General features: G+C 35.7%; 1 protein-coding gene across 1 annotated transcript in view; it reads right to left on the minus strand.

Moving 5' to 3' along the window:
- LOC105398156 (G-protein coupled receptor dmsr-1) overlaps window positions 1–16,719 on the minus strand; it is a 29,818-nt gene extending 13,099 nt beyond the window's left edge. The window contains exons 1-2 of the mRNA XM_038106270.2: window positions 16,516–16,719; window positions 985–1,392 (exon numbers count right to left, since the gene is read on the minus strand). Coding sequence (XP_037962198.2) covers window positions 985–1,263 — 279 coding nt within the window. The 5' untranslated portion in view covers window positions 1,264–1,392; window positions 16,516–16,719. The remainder of the gene's footprint in view (window positions 1–984; window positions 1,393–16,515) is intronic.
- Window positions 16,720–17,801: the final 1,082 nt, after the last annotated feature.

Raw genomic sequence — 17,801 nt, forward strand, 5'->3', positions numbered from 1 at the left:
TGTAGGAGAAAAATACCACAATTTGTACATTTACTACATACTTAATATATTATTTATTAAGATAACATTAGGAGAAACAAGATTATACATAGGTATAGACGAACATAAATTTGAGCAAACGAAACTTAGGTGTTTAAAGATTGTGCCTAAAGAGTTTTAGACGAAACGAGCCTTATGCCACATAAGTCTTGGCAAAGTGATGGTTCGGCCAAAAAAGTTTAGACCATACGAGTTATGCGAAATGAGTTTTGGTCAATAAAGATTATGCCAGATGAGCGGAACCCCGCCGGGGAATAATCAATTTTGGTAATTTATCAACTTCACTGAACTGCCCGAAGCGGTTCATTCCTAATTCCTGATCGTATCTACATCTATCTACGCTCACAACATGTTTACTCTCCAAGTACTTATACCTACGTATACTTTAACGAAAATATTATGAAACTCTTCGTGGTCTTCCTCGTATGGTAATATAATTATCTAAATGCACAAGGAAATTCTTTCATTATCCTCAATTAATTAGGTAAGTAATGTATAGAAAAAATAATATACTTACCAAAATACTTTGCATCGTTTTTCTATTATGATCATGGAAAAACTTTACAAAACAGTTTGTTTAATGAACTGATTAGAAACCGGCACGCTACCATACAACTTACAGATTTTTGAAAGATTTGTGATCGTGAAAAAATATTTCACGAACGGTGTAAAAACTTCCACTAGGACTTCATATTGAACCATTTACCAAATATTTTTCCATTTCATATTTAATCACAATAAATCTTACATCTTAAATCTTATAAAATTTTCAGTTTATATTATCCCATGAAATCGACGGGTTAAAAAGTTGCTCGGTACCAATACCTTTTCTCTAGCTCTACATCCGTTTCAAATTAATGATAATTCGTACAACGGTGAGGACAGATACACTTATACTGTAGGTAGGTACCTACAGAATTAAAGTAAGCTAAACAAATGACTTACCAATAAACTGACGTAGCCATGGATGCTATTGTATCCAAGTATGAAGTCTCTTAGATCGCCAGAGCAGTAGGCGGACTTATCGCATTCCCTCACATACGAGATGTTGTACTTCGTCCTCCACCCCTCCAGAACCCTCAGCGCTTCCTCCAAACTCTTGCTGTGATTTTGTCCTTTGCTCTTCAGAATGGAAATGAAGCGAGGGTCTTCAAAGAAGAAATTGTACGAGCCGTTTGCAATAGACATGTCCGCCGCATAGCTCGAGCTATTGTCGGCCAGCATCGCGACTAAACGCTTCTTTATTCCTCACTTTACGATGTTATTCTCGCCTTTGAAGATGCAGCTTTGAATACGCTCGGAGTGTGAACTTCAACGTTTGTTGGTTGCGGCGTCATCGTCGCTGTTCCGCGTCTGCGGACAAATTATTATACTTTTTTAATGTGAGATATGAGTACAATATTATACAACGAACACCCTGTATAATTATTTTTTACAAAATACTTTTGAATCCGGCCATCTGAATATTACAATTAAAATGATGATTGAAAGAATGATGCCGCGTGGAATAATTGAATTGCACTTCAGTGGTAATATCAATCACAATCAACAATTTCATTTTAATTATTGGACTTTGAAACATAATTGTTTGTATATTACTTATTGTTATTTTATACCTTATATCTATGTCATGAAATATTTATGCTAGTAGACACTGTGCAAATTAAATTCTCCATAAAAATAAACACAACTGGTCAAATTGATCAACTTCCGTTAGAATACTGTTATCGCGTAAATTGCAATAGTTATCACTGTCAGCTTCAGGCGCAATAGCATTTTACGGGGATTTATTTGTCAAACTCACAAACTTATTAACTGACTTCTCCTCAAAACATGAACCTACCCGTGTGTATACTTTAAATTAATGAATATTTGTAAAAATAGAATGAATAACAAGGGCTGTTAATAATTGCGTAGTGTATGTATGTTGTATACCGCGAAGATGATAAATCCGTCGCCCATGCCTCAACGTCCAGCGGTCGGATGTTTGAGCGAGAGGCGAACGAATGATTTAAAGTTCCATCGAACTTCGTTCAAGCGATATTTAACACTATACCATTGAGGTATAATTCATTTTATATGCATCAAAATTAATAATAAGCTACTCTTTCAGTAGCGGCCCCGAAGAACTGACAGAGTAAATAGTGAGAGTAATTTATGTTTTCACCAGATTCTGCGTTATAAAGTTCACGTTTCATACTTTTTTATATTTTATTTTTAAACCAAATTTAATGTTCTCTGGTAATAAAACACAACGTTATTGTATCGTTAAAAAGTCATCACAAGTGTGTGAGTTAACCATGATTAGAGCCGAACGGAGGAAGAATATACAGACTGGAGCGTTTTGAACAAAAAAAATGCAATCCGAGACGCCTGTAGCAGCCAGGGCGTTTAATTGAATACACGCACGGAAACTTTATCCACAGGTTCTATTGGTCAAACCGAACAACTCTCGAGATTACCTGTGTTTCTTTGGGAAACGTTTTCAGTTTCATCCAAGTAGTACGTAAGTATGTCATTTTTTTTTGGCGAGTGTCATGAATTCAAATCTCTTATCTAGGTACCTTTCGAATTTAACTGCATCTGATCCATGGCTCATTCAATTTAATTTTTTTTAGTTCGCCACCATCCACTAAATCTATTTTAAAACATCAGGTTTGCTCTCCGTTTCAGCTTCGCGGTAGTAATTGGAAAGACGCTAATCCGATTTCTGACCTAAAACTGGCGGAAACTCAGCTTTATATAAACTTTGTAATTTTATTCTAGGAATAAACTCAAACCTGAGATCTACTCAAGAGTAATTAAGAAGTGTTGACATTGATATTCAGAGAACAAAGGATGTCTACAATATTAGGTGGTGTGTAATAATAATATGTATGTGGGTATAGAAGTGCAATTAATAGCCATTAGTAACCTTCGATTTAGTTACTTGTAGGGATCAGGGTTCGATTCCCCGCCGGAGCAGGTATTTTTGTTTAGACTCAGATATTAAATTTGTTCTTTGATGTTGGTTATACACATAGACTAATATTGTGTGTGTAGTGGTTATACATACACACGAAGGATAGCAATATGCTTGTCCCCATTACACAGGGTATTGTTGTTCTTAGCATGGAGCATAAATAAAAGACTTGTCATGTTGCCTGGGCCACAAGGGAGCACATTCGGTAAAAAAAATACTGGTCAACCTGAGCAACTAACGTGTAGTACTTGCCTAGGGATTTTTAATACCAAGTGAAGAATTTCAATAGGTGGATTCGTGGATAGTGGAATAGAACATCAATAAAAAAGATGAAAGTTGTTTAGATTTACAGGATTGTCATTGATTTTCGGGAGCTCATGACATTCACAACTTGTTTAATATACCTAGGTGGGATTTCACCAAACGCTAAACGTATTCAGTCGCCTGTCAAATGGGTATGAATGGTATGAATAATTAGAGATGCGAGACGCGTAGCTTACCTTACCTTACACCACGTAACTTCCCGTCAGAAACGGAAAGTTTCCGTCATAATCAATAAATGACGGTCATAATGGAAATTTATTTTAATAGTACTTATTTTTCTTTTTATTCTACTTAATATCGTTTTTAACCTTTCAAGATATAGTAGGTATATTATTATTGTAAATATGCATAGAAAAAACATGTTCTTGTAGTTCTACCCTGAGTAATTACTTAATTATCTACATCTTTATAGTGGCTGTATCAATATATAATAATGATGTAAATAATAATATAATTATGTTTAAGATGTTGTTCACTTTACAATCGCAAGAAAAGACAACACACGTCACAACTTATACAAATCATTCGACAAAAAAAAAAACAAAAAATAGTTGTGAGAACTGAAAGAAATTAAAGTGAAATAAAATTTAATTTTCATCGGAGCTCCAAAAGTTTTCAAACGCTGCGAACTGAAATGGTTCCGGAGCAGTTATTCTATATTCTTCTTCAGTTTCTGATGAATCTGATGATGACTTTTCATATATTACGCTATCATTTAAGCGTAAATTAGCTCTAACTGTGACCAGCTTATTGACACGGTCTTTAGCCTAGTTAGCCTATTTCTTGTTTTAGTATGGGTGTTAGAAAATACACTCCAGTTTCTCTCACTGGCAGCTGTGCTAGGTGGAATGGTTAATACTCTGCTGGCTATGGCAAACAAACTTTCATTGAATGCAAATGTTTGCTACCAAACACATGGATCAATCAAGTCTACAGCTGTCCATGCTGATTTGCATTTGCTGAAAAATCCAGTTTTTGTTTTGAATTCTGCAACATTAGCTATAACCACTCCAACATCTTTGTCGAGAAAATTTGCATGGTCTGAAATAAAATTGGATGCCGTTGCCATGTCATCACCTGAGAGTCCGGAACCTCGGTATCTTGGATCTAATAGGTTTGCAGCTAGATGTATAGGCTGTATGCAGAAATCACGCCTTTTTGCTACAGCTTCTACGATGGTGTTCTTTTCTTCATCAGATAAAATTGTACATGAATTCAAACTATCATTTGTTTGAGCAGAAAGCCTTAAAAACTTATTAGGTACACCTGAAACTCTGACATTATCTGATTGGGATACTGTTACGGATTTTGCTATGGGCCTAAGTACTTTTAAAAGTTCTTCCACTTTTAACCACATTTCATCGTCCAGTAAGGTGGTTATTATGGACCTTTCAATCGTAACATCATCAGCCAATAGTCATCCACTGCTGGACATAGGCCTCTCCCAAGGAGCGCCACAACACTCGGTCCTCGGCCTTCCTCATCCAACCACTACCCGCCACCCGCCTAAGGTCGTCAGTCCAGCGGGCAGGAGGGCGTCCCACGCTGCGTTTGCCTGTTCGTGGTCTCCACTCGAGAACTCGTCTACCCCAACGGTTATCGGTTCTTCGGCAGATATGACCAGCCCACTGCCACTTCAGCTTGCATATTTTGACAGCTATGTCGGTAACCTTAGTCCTCTGACGGATAACCTCATTTCTGATACGATCCATCAGAGAAACCCCAAGCATAGCTCTCTCCATAGCACGCTGAGCGACTTTAAATCGGTGGACCAGTCCTACCGTCAGTGTCCACGTCTCTGCACCATACGTCATCACTGGCAGGACGCACTGGTTGAAGACTTTTGTCTTCAGGCTCTGAGGAATGGCCGAGGAGAATATGTGACGAAGTTTCCCGAATGCAGCCCAACCCAGTTGGATGCGCCTTGCAGCCTCCTTGTCGAAGTTGCTTCTGCCTAGCCGAATAGTCTGCCCGAGGTAGACATATTCTTGCACAACTTTGAGTGTTGCCTCACCAACGACGACCGGCTCCGGTTTGATGTGAGCATTGTACATGACTTTCGTCTTGTCCAAGTTCATTCCGAGGCCTACACGTCGGGAAGCAGCATTTAGGCCACTTAGCATCCAGCTGAGTTCCTGCAGAGATTCTGCCATAATAACGATGTCGTCCGCGAAGCGGAGGTGTGACATGTACTCGCCATTTATACATATGCCATGTCTTTTCCAGTCCAACGTCTTAAAGACATCTTCCAATGCATTGGTGAACAGTTTCGGAGATATTACATCCCCCTGTCTCACTCCACGTTGCAGTTGGATAGGTCTTGTCTTGTGGTCCTGTACTTGAACAGTCATAGTAGCGGCATTGTACAGACATCTCAACACCTCGATATAGCGCCAATCGATTTGGCATCTCTGCAAGGATTCCAAAACTGCCCAGGTCTCGATGGAGTCGACTCCAGGCTTTTTCATAGTCCACAAAGGCTAGACACAGAGGCTAATTATACTCTTCGGTCTTCTGTATAATCTGCCTTACTGTGTGGATGTGGTCTATTGTACTAAAGCCTTAAATAGCCTCAATCGTAACATTATCATTAATTGCCAGAGATTCTTTATTTGAAAGATAGCTTTCAAGTGAAATTACCATGCCATTCCATCTCGTTTTGCTCGGCAACTTCAGTGTTTGTTTCATTTGACCGTATAAGTTATTTTGCGTGTTTTCAAAGTAGGCCAAGACTATATGCTTATTTTTTTATATATTTAATCAAATTTGTCACCGAACTATTAATATATTATGTTAAAGTTGGAATTTTAAATATATCAGCGTATATTAAGTTTAAAGCATGCGCAACACACCCATAGCATGAGATGTGAGGATATTTTGTAGATACTCTCCTAAAATTGACGGCTCATTTTTCTTTTTCTTAAACTTATCTCTAATATCTATTGGGCAATCTTTGCACTTTGTTATATGGAGAGTCATTCTTGTTGCATTTGAATATTTGTATTCAGTTTTACAAAAAATACACACGGCATGTTTTTTGTTGCCAGAATAACTTAATGTTTGGAAATAATTCCACACCTCGCCACTTGCACGCGGCATTGTAATAACGACTTATAGGTTAGCTTTATAAGGCCGCGTTCAAATCAAACTGACTGTAAGCCGCCGAATGTGAGCAGACTTACTATGAGCCCCAGTGTGTGAACAAACCAGTCGGCTTGTATACGTTCACACTGCATGCTTACGCTGAGCGGCCGACTATAGTTCCGTGCAAAATTCTTGACTGGAGTCCGACAGCCGAGCTTGATCCAATACGCTGAGCGTAGTGACGTGCTATATAATCAGCTGCCGAATGTCAGCGTCTACGCATAGCTACTATACAATTACGCACAAAATAAATTATTGATATTATCAGAAATTATAGAACATTGTTAAGTATTTGAAATTAGACGGTTGCTATGGAAACCTAACTGCCAATTGCCATTACGTTAAAAAGGTATGCTACATGCAACCTTCTTTATATTCTGAAAAGTATATATATCTAAGAGGCCAGACATACATTATTATTATTTATTTAAAAAAATGCAGTGTTATTCATTAGGTAGGTACAATACAATTCCCACAAAACCAATATTTTTGGTTTGACTGTTTCATAAAGTATTCGACTATTTGATTTTTATTTAGCAATCACAGCTTAGTAGTACCCATTATTATTATTACGATATACCTAATATCAAAGTGTGACTTATACACAACGGATAAGACATAAAATTTTACTATTATTTACTATTAAAATAAATTTCGATTCTGACCATTCCTGACCGTCATTTATAGGAAACTTTCCGTAGTTGTCCGTCAGCTACGGAAACTTTCCGTCATTTTGCAACTCTTATGATGTATAGTGAAATTCTACCGTAGTACATTTCATAGTATGTAGTTGTTATTAGACGACCGAATGGTGTAGTGGTTAGTGACACTGACTGCTATGCCGAAGGTCCCGGGTTCGATTCCCGGCTGGGGCAGATATTTGTTTAATAAAGATATTTGTACTCGGGTCTTGGGTGTTGATATTTATAATTAGTATGTATCTATCTATGTATTTGTGTAGATATATCAGCTGTCCGACACCCATAACACAGGTTCTGTCTAGCTTGGGGTCGGAATGCCGTGTGTGAGATGTCCCCACGTATTTATTATTTATTTATTTATACCTCGGTGTATGATTTCATCAGTTCCACCGGTCGGTGGTGTCAGAATACTCAGAATGCTATTTTTACTGTTATACTGTTATATTACAGCATTATTACAGTTTTGTTCTATTTATGTATCAAAACATAGGCTATGTACATTGTTTTTTTTTAACATTTTACCCTGAACATGAGTTCATCTTTAGTGACATGTTCGTAGATCCATAAATGCAGATATATTGTGACTGATAGGAATAATTAACTTTTAAATTTTGCGTGACTCGAAACAATCGCAATCAAATGATTGGAATATGTTTACAACATTATATTCAGAAATGATTGTATCTTTACTAATCTCATGTCCATTAATTACTTACGAGGTAACGATTTCGTGGACCTATTATACATTTATAGCGATGTGTGTAGGCAGGATAAAGTGACTTAGGGATAGTTATATTGTGCACTAACTAAGTATACTTAGTTACTGCATATATAATATATAATAAGTTAAGTTTATTGGACACAGTTAACGGCACGGAAGTATATATTGTGCATAAGCATACATAGTTTTGTGAGAAATTGTATTGTAATGTACAACACTACAATGTTTAATAAACAAATAGAGGTATTTAATAAAAACCGGAACACCCTATGAAAATGCAAACCCATCTATTCAAAAAATACATAGTATAGATAGGAAGATACTCCGTGGCTGGAACTGTTTCATTGCTCGCGAGTCTTAACAATATTAATCTCACAATGAACGGAACTATTTCGATACATTTATACGCACCGGCATTTAAATTAAGCGTAAACAAGCAACCACAGCATGATTTAAATTTGATTTTGTGAAAAAGTAAGCGTCCTGTCCAGTGTCCGATGGGCTGATAAAATACAGGGTGTAACGGTTAAAGTGTACATTCGAAAGATAGTGACTCAACTCGTCACTCTGAACTGTTTTGTTCTAAGACTTTCGGAATATCGTGAAACACTATATTATATTCTATTTAAGTAGGTACCATAAAAACTCAATAAAAAAATAACCCCCTTATTCATAGAAAAGTTACAATACGTTTTAACTAATAAACTGTTTTGTCCCTCTCTGTCAAAGAACAAATTGTACCTTGTCGGAGAGGGACAAAACAGTTTATTAGTTAAAACGTTCTGTAATTTCTCTATGAATAAGGGGGTAAGTTTATAATAAAAATAGTTTTTGAATAAAATTGTTTACCATGAAGAGTTGTGTCACAATTATTCGGAAGTGCACCTTAACCTGGGACACCCTGTGTATAGTCTACGATTAACGCAGTTATGGATCATATTACGAGCGCGGCCGCAGCGGGCGGGTTTGAGAGCAAAAATCCGCTTAAAACGGTCCAATACATTTTATATGAACTATCCCTCACCGGGCTTGGCCCAGCGGGCCGCATTTTCATATAAATAAAATATATGAGACTGACCTTTGTGATGCAAAAAGATTTAAGCGCATTCTAGGATTAAACTGTTAACAACTGGCTAACACTGAGGGTCAATATCTACTTTTTCCTATTGACATCATTTTTTATTAGTATTCGTATATACAGGAGGTTGCAAAAGGGGCTTCTAAAGCCTATTTCTTCTACATATTCATTTCATAACAAATATTTACTAACTTTATATTTATTATGAGCTTTGTTATAAGTATTTTTATCTTGCCTAACCGTTTCTGACTGAACATCTGAAGATTGACCGGGCCTCATCAACTCTGACAGTCCAATCACATCAAGTCTATTTGGTAAATCGATACAACGCAGACAGGGTCTTAGAAAAAAGCTATGTCCACTCTGGCTGGGTTACTCTAGTTTTATAACACGTACGAACGTATAACACGTAAGATCTGTCGTATAGTCGGTGACTGGTGCGTTTAATTCTGCGAACAGACCGGCCCAACGAACGCCCAATGAACACCCAACAGTGGATATTTATCATACATAATACAGGGCAGATTGCAGCAACGAAGGTCAACGAAACCCATTTTGTTCGTTCGGCCGGTCTGTACGCAGCTAAAGTAAACGAGATGTGACTCTGAAACTTTATTTCTCGTAAGCTAGACTGACCCTCCAGTGCCCTTTCAACTTGGATGAGTTGCTATTTATTTAACTAAATAAATACCTAACTCCCACATTCACACTTCTGGGCTGGCAACGGCACTGGCAGTGGGTTCTTTTCAGATGTAGGGTTCAAATCGTTTGAATAACATTTATGTTGAAAAAATATACAGGATTGTGTTGTAAAAAAGCTGTAATACTTAAATAAGCCTAGGGAAATTAATGAAGTTCCAATCATGATGATTATAACATGTGGATATCCACTGACCACTCTGTATAACTACTTCGTCGTTCGTACTGCGTAGCTAGGTATAATAATGCCCCGCGGCGACTGTACAAATTAATTTTTCGGTTAATATTTCAGGAGCATATTCTGTTCACTAGGGTAATAAAAAATAAAATATTTTATTCGTTGTAAAGTGAAAACATTCTTAACGAATGTCAATTATACTACTGACCATTCGGAAAAATAAAAAGTACCTAGGTATTAAGAATAAATAATAAATAAAATAATTTTATTTCAGACTTAATAAATTACCTACACACTAGTAGGTATTAAGTAAGTATACTTTTTTCCAGTAATGGAAAATATAGTTAACCCAAGATAAGTCTGCATATAAGATATAAACTCTGAAACATACTTACAAGAGTGTTGAAGTGATGTAAGTATAAGATACTCTTCACTTCAGTGTGAGCAGTTTATTCAAAGAGATATTAATTTTTTGCAATCTCAAACTAACTTTTTTGTCAGTCACTACTTAATAAGATTTATAAAACGCTCTTTGACATTTTAGGGTTTTTAACGTTGTTAAATTTAAAGGTACCTCAAGGCATGGCTTGGCAATCTTGGCATATAATTATTTATTCATCTAAAGTATTGTTTATCAAAGTTCATCCATCACAATTCACAAATGATGGCGGCTTGTCAACAAATAAACAACTAGGTAGATCGGTAGATATGCCAAAATACTTAATTAAAATTGACACAATCAAGTTTGATGAGTTAGGAAACAACAAGACATGAACTGTGGATATTTCCCGTGGATTATTCCCGGGTGGGAGGGTTACTAGTTAGTAATATTATGTTTCTTCGTTTCTTCATAATTTCCGAATCATTTCCTTTTTCACAACCTTCTCTCCGGCCAGTGAGAAAAACCATAATAAATAAATATGATTATGGTAGGTACTAGTAGGTAATAATTACTTAAGATTTTATCCTTTGTATTCAAAATTATGAAATCCTTCACCTTATCCACCGTTGGTCCTGGACATAGGCCTCACTCTGAGCACCGCAGTTCAGACTTCCTCATCCAGCCACAGATAAGGACATCGATCTTTTTTGTCGAGTTATTAAATAAAAATAATCGTTATAAAATTTAAATGAGTTACACTTAGTACCAGCAAACACTCATTCATCATCAGAATTACTGCAAACATTATAAATTATACGGTGACATAAACAGGTCGAAATTAATCCACTTTCCGCACACAGCCTTGCCTATAAATACGACGGTTTGGTACCTCCGAGCTACCTAGCTATGTTACATCGGTTATTTTTTATACTGCCTATGTATCGTATCGATTAATTATTATTATTAAGTGAGCACAGTTACTGGCAAGGCATCTGATTAGCTAATCTTTTCAAAACTGTTAGGGCACATTCTCACTTTGTCGTGGTGACAGATAATCGTGTAGTTTTAAATGTCGTGGCTTATTTGTTTAAATCGAGTTGGTGTTAACATATAGAACGACATGCATTTGCAGGTAGTGTGTCATGGGATTAATGGGAACAGGTAGAGACGATAGTCGTTCAACTCAACGTACAAAAGTGAAGCTACATGATATTCATGAAACTGTCAGTAGTGACACTACCCTCGAGTCTTCCAGTATTAGGTACTCAATGTTATTAACATACAAATACATTGTGTAAAACACTTCATGAAACTTACATTCAATGTCGTTTGAACGGCCCAACGGCCTGGCCATTATTGCTTAGGACAAAATAAGGAAAGCATTTAGAAAGGTTAAGCTAAAATTTTAACGTACGTTTTCGGTTTAATTAAAAAACGTTTTACTGTACCGTTGTTGTTACGTTTACTTTAAAAAAGAAGATCGGCATTGAATCTATTGCTGATTATATAAATGAATAATTGAAAATGGGTATTGTCTTATTTTATTATTTGACAGTTGTCACGAAAGCCAAACTCCCTAGGGACGAAAACACCTACTTCCATGTCTGTTTTCAGGGAATTCATACCAACTTCCAGAGTGACGAAAGTTTTTTTTCCGCGACAAAATGCAAAAATTTGTTATGTTAGTTTCATTTCAACGTAAAGTTATTTTTTGCGTAGTTTCAAATTGAAGTTAACGAAAGTTATAATTCTGTATCAAAGAGAGATAATTTTATGTTTTTGATTCTAACTGAACTTCATTTAATATTTAACTATGCTATTCTAGTACCTAGTGATATGTAAAATTATGTATTCGCTTATTACACTCATAACTCTCACGACTCACGCCACGAGCAATGAAAAAGTTCCAGTGAAATATGGAACGGTAATGGTAGGTGGAACTTTTTCATTGTTCGTAAATATATTTTCATACTTTTATGAGTAGCTGAATTTTTCAGTAGGCCCGTTCAAGTTATGGTAATTATTGTAGTAATGTAATTCAGGCTGGAAACTACTTTAAGAAGGCAGATAACACCACTTAAACGGTAAACGCCTATACTCACACAAAAATATTTCAGGATATATTTTTCCTGAAATACTACAAATACTTACATTTTATTTTCTATCGCCAGTAATGCTTAACGAGAATATAATCAGTAAAGTTAAAACATCCTCTATTAGTCAATAGTGACACCCTCGCACTCCCCAATTACCGCCCATAATGGGAATGGGAGGGGCGGGGGGAAAAGCAATTACTTGCCAACTTCAGACAGAATTTTTATTACAGGATTTCAGCTACGCTTTTTCAAAATTGTAGAATCCGAGAACGGAGCCGGCGGTTCACTCTATATGTCGAAAAACTAAGTTTCATAGCGCTGCTGCGAGAGCCACGACTCTATCTCGTCGTATTAAGCGTGCCGATTGCACGACAGCTATTGTTCGTTCGTATTTCGTCTGTATAGAGTGACCCCCCGTCCACACGATTTTGTGTCAAAAAAGGAAACGCGAGAGACTGCGTTTGAGAATTTTAAATACAACCATCTTTTTTTACTAAATCCATGTGGCAATTCTTTGTGCGTTCATTTTGTACGTACGGTATTTATAAATAAGTAATTACCTACCTGTTTGTATGTGCAGAGCATTTTCACCTCTCATATCTTTATATTGTCAGTCGACAAAACATCATAATATCGGTAAGTATACACGGCCAGTAAAACAGTTAAATTGTAACAAGTAAATATATTGCATCAGTCACAGGTAAAAAAGAAACAAGCGAGAAGTACTTGAGGACGATAATGGACAACATTTCATTTTCTTTACCCTATATTTTTATTAGCTATTCGGAAAGTTTATAGAAAATTAGTGGACCCGTATTTTTTTATTTTGTATATACATTAATTTTTGCATGTTATTTTTAACTTTAAAGTTAATTATTTTAAAACCGGAAGTGACGTCACATATTAGGCTCAATTTTTATTTTTGTCTATTGCCTGAGTCTCGAAAAAAAACCTAAATGACACTGACAAGTGACATTTATACTTTGTTTACATGCCAACCAACAAATGGGTCATTTTCAAATGACATTGATATTTCTGATGATGGAAAGTAGGTACTTATCATGTAAAAAAATAAGCAGAAGCATTTTTTCAGCTGTGTAGGCGGTGGCATGCTCTGGGACATATTATATAGAGGTCATCTCTTAATAATAAATAAAAAAAATAGTCAGAAAGTGTCAGAACAGAATTAATGAAAATGACCCAAATAAACAACAACCTCACGATAAAACGTCAACGTCAATCAAAAATGAAAGTGACAGTTACTTCGTTTTTAAATCTATAGGCTATTATTAAATATATATTTGATCATCAAAATGCATCGCACCTGATGCATGACGTCATCAGCACTTTTTTACTATTTTATGATTTTCTCGAAAATGATACATCCAAAAAATACAAAAACATTTTTTTTGTGGCCTTTAGAGCTAAATCTCGAAATGGTTTTCGATTTATAGCAGCTTTAGTTTTTTGAAATGTTGTCCATTATGACGATACTTAAATTAACTGGGTAAATAAAGTATAAAAACTAAAATTTAAAGTTTTGCATGAAATTATAACAGTGTTAGCTAAAACAACAAATTCATACCCCATATTGATATAGACCAAAAATGTGAAGAATCTCTCTGTGAATGTTTGCTCAGAGAAACAAAACGCCACTGATTTCAGTCCATAAAAGGAAAAGTTGAAAAAAGTTCATAAAAGGAGCTGGACTTGCTTTCTATAGGTATTTTCCCGTTTTACCATTTTTACCCGACTGCCGAAGGAGGAGGGTTATGTTTTTACTTCAGTTTAGCACGTAAGTACGTGCACGGAAGATTATCTTTCAAGGTTAACACTTTTATTTTTGTTTTTGAATGATAAAACAATATTTACTTATTAAGGTTGTAATGAATCAGAAAGGCTATTCATATATAAAACCCTCTAACCCTTATCTCAGCGAAACAATAAATCACCAATCATTCCTCTCTGTAGTTAATTGATTATTTGGGGAAAGTATTTTCAGTCTAATGTGAGTTAGCAAGCATTTGCCCTACTTACTGTGAAGTATGTAAATAATAACTCTTGTTCTCCGCGGTGCCTTCGCATGCGTTTCCCGTAATATTTTCCCGGATAAAATACACAACTAAATTATTACAGTTGCTTTAATATAATAACCAAATTTTCAACCATAAGGCAAAGGAAGGCACTATCTACTACTGTGTTTGAACTTTATCGAAGATTTTCAGTTAATTGAATTAGAAAACCGAGATTCCGTTTCTACTATTAGATTTATAAGCATACATTCCTCTATAAATGTATATGCGGCTTGAGCCAGCAATCATAACATTGTTTTATTATGCTATGATAATTACTTGGATACTATTATCATTATATTATCGTTCTATCCATACAATTTAAATGAGCCCAATCATAATTATTAATGGCATCAGCCTAAGCATAACCAGCTCTTTGATTGGTTATAGGTATTTTCAAAGTTTTGATACATATTCATCATACCTACCTTACTGTTTGGAATGTTTGGATACTGAATGCAGCCAGAAAACATGCTACAATCAATATTTTAATTGAATATTACTATTTTGCAGTTGAATTTTGTTCTCAGTCTTCCTCATAATTCTACTGTAGCCAGGTAGGAACCTACAGCACCCTGCCTTGGAGAATCTTTTCAGACGCGTTTCACACTTACCTACAGACTTAGAAACTATGTTTGCCTGCTGTATTCCTCTTCTCCACTAGAAACACGTCTTATTAGCCACTATAGCTCAGTCGTTGCCCAGCTGTTCCCCGACACCTGTTTGAGAGTTATGAAATATATCCAGGCCATACTCTCACTTTAGTAAATAATAATAATAATAATTTTATATCACAGCGGGATAACCTATATGTATACGGTATAATTATATACACGTGCAAAATGTCTCAGCTGCAAAAATAATATTAATCAAAATGTTAAAATATCATACATATTAGGTACCTAATTATTATTTCATTTAATTATTCAATATCAATATCAGGTAGGTATCAACTTTATTATGAGAATTTATGTGACCGATCATTTGGATTAAATAAGGATGGATGGACCCTTCGCCACTGAACCATATCGCTGATGAAGAGCCCTTCCATACAACATTTAATATGCACCTCAGGATATTTCATGATTTACTTAAGTACTTATATTTTTAACAGCGGCTTCCTCTACAAAGTAATCACTGTACAGTAAAAGGCACATAAATCTGACCTCTCTCAGAAGCATTGTTTGGTACTATGAGAGGGGGGTCAGGTTTATCTGCACATAACCGTACCTCCATAACCCTTTGCCTCTGGTAGTCCCAGAGAAGAGATTATTCCGACCTGTTTGTGTTGGTTTCTCAGAACCATCCTGGGATGGATTTTCTGAGGCAACGGATCGGAATAGCCACAGAATAGTTCTGGATAAATGACATCAACAGTCGCATCATCGTCAGTCGTTGTTGGCTAGCAATAAATCATGAAAGAATTGCTGAACATAACGGACCATGTACTTACCTGTTTTTATTCTGCAGGAGCTGTATTTTATGAACGAGTTATATCAATATTTTTAACCGCAACCTGAATAAAAACTGATATCATTTATCTATTAGCGGATCCTATTGAAATGAACAGTTGTGTGAATCAACCATTGTTATTAACAGTTATTTATAAGATTTTTCATCAAATTATCTATATTAAACATATCTTTATTTATTTAATTAAGTTACAATTAAATTGAATGTTGGTAGGTATATGTAATTATCAATTAAACACACCCATTAGAGATATGTTCATTTTAACGAACTCAATTGAAAAATTCTAGACAAATCATGAAACTTTACTAAACGACAAACAACAAAATCAACTGATTGTAATTTTTTTCTATGTGAAGTTAGTGATGATATATACCTATTAAATATATAAGTATGTATAAAGTAAATGCAATTTTAAATTGTGATATAAGCACTTAAAGTAACAGCTGGCCAGTGTCGGTATTTCAGACACTTTTTCAGACTTCCTGCTAACATAAGAGCGTTTGTTAAAACATATTTGTTTATGCAAAGACGTGCGAAAACCCTGTTGATTATAATTAAATTAAAATACGCCGATACGTTTCCAGTGTTTACACGAAAACGTTAATAGTTTACGAGATAAAAAGAAAATTGTTTGAGCACTACTTACGAAATAGATCCGGCGGTGGTACAACACTGGCAGTTATCAAAGCAAACACAATAAAGATTTGTTTGTGGAGGGATTTTTTTGAATTTCGAATCACTTTTTTTTATTAAAAGAGCGCGTCTTTAGGCAGCTATGTCGCGGGCATCGCACCTCCCCGGCGCGCTTGTCTGACAATACTGGCAGGGCCGCCTGTTGCTCGACCGCTATCTACTATGAAGTCTATGGACGTACAATCTTTATAACTCCTTGGACAAACGAGCCCCTATAAACGCCTATTAATGTAGTGTGTACGGCGATCGCCTTGTGGAGCAGGCTCCCAGTAACAGTAGGTATAGGCTGAATACAAACAAAACAACTGCGAGCGGTTATCGCAAACGAGATATTTGTGTGCCTTCCCTACCTCGGCTGTGTCAATATCATAAAGACCCTTTTATTCTCCTGCTAAATTTATCGGCTCTTTTATTAGTGCGTAAGTAACTTTATTTATGAATCGTGGTCTATTAGTGGTTTGTTTGTTTGTAATGTGAATAAATCCTAATAAATACTTAGTAGGTTTATTTATAAATATGTATTAAGATAAGAGAGTTTCGCTTCGCCTTTTTAAAAGCTTTCCCGTGGAATTTCTTCTGATTCAAAATGATGGGTATTTTTAACTAACATTGTAACTAAGCCGAAACGTTGTGACCTAAACAACGTGCAACGTTTCATCTGCGATTTTTGGAAATTTGCAAAAAAAATATGCCCCTCATAGTAGAAAATCAAATTACTTAGGTACCAAAAAAGAAGCCTTTTATCTTATATTTACAAAGTATTGCCTACTAAATATTGGCCGCTTCCCTTTGGACTTTTACATCCACAATAGTTCAAAACTATAACAAACTAAGCTAATCCATCCAGCCAGCCGTTCTCGTGTTTTATGGAGACTAACAGCAATTATTAATTGAAATTATTATTTTCCTATTAGGTCTCCCGTGTCCTGGATTTTACTTTGATCTGCCTCGTTAGTTTGTGAGTTGATCATTCCTCTAGGGACTAAAGGCGGTAAGGGCTTTTACATATTGGCTATACTACTGTGGAAAATTACCGTCTCTAATCTGAAAACTTTCTATCAATTGTGAAACCGAAGGCAGGTTAATGTGCCTAGTTATTCAACATAAACTAAATAAGTAGTTAAGTACCTATACTCCCCTGCGCAAACATAGTTTAATCCAAAAAGTCACGTATTCATTTCTTATACCTTGTCCTTCTAATATCCTACTTAATTATATGAGATACATACATTTCTAAGA

This window comes from Plutella xylostella, chromosome 19 (genome assembly GCF_932276165.1).
Source record: "Plutella xylostella chromosome 19, ilPluXylo3.1, whole genome shotgun sequence".
Taxonomy (NCBI): Eukaryota; Metazoa; Arthropoda; class Insecta; order Lepidoptera; family Plutellidae; genus Plutella; species Plutella xylostella.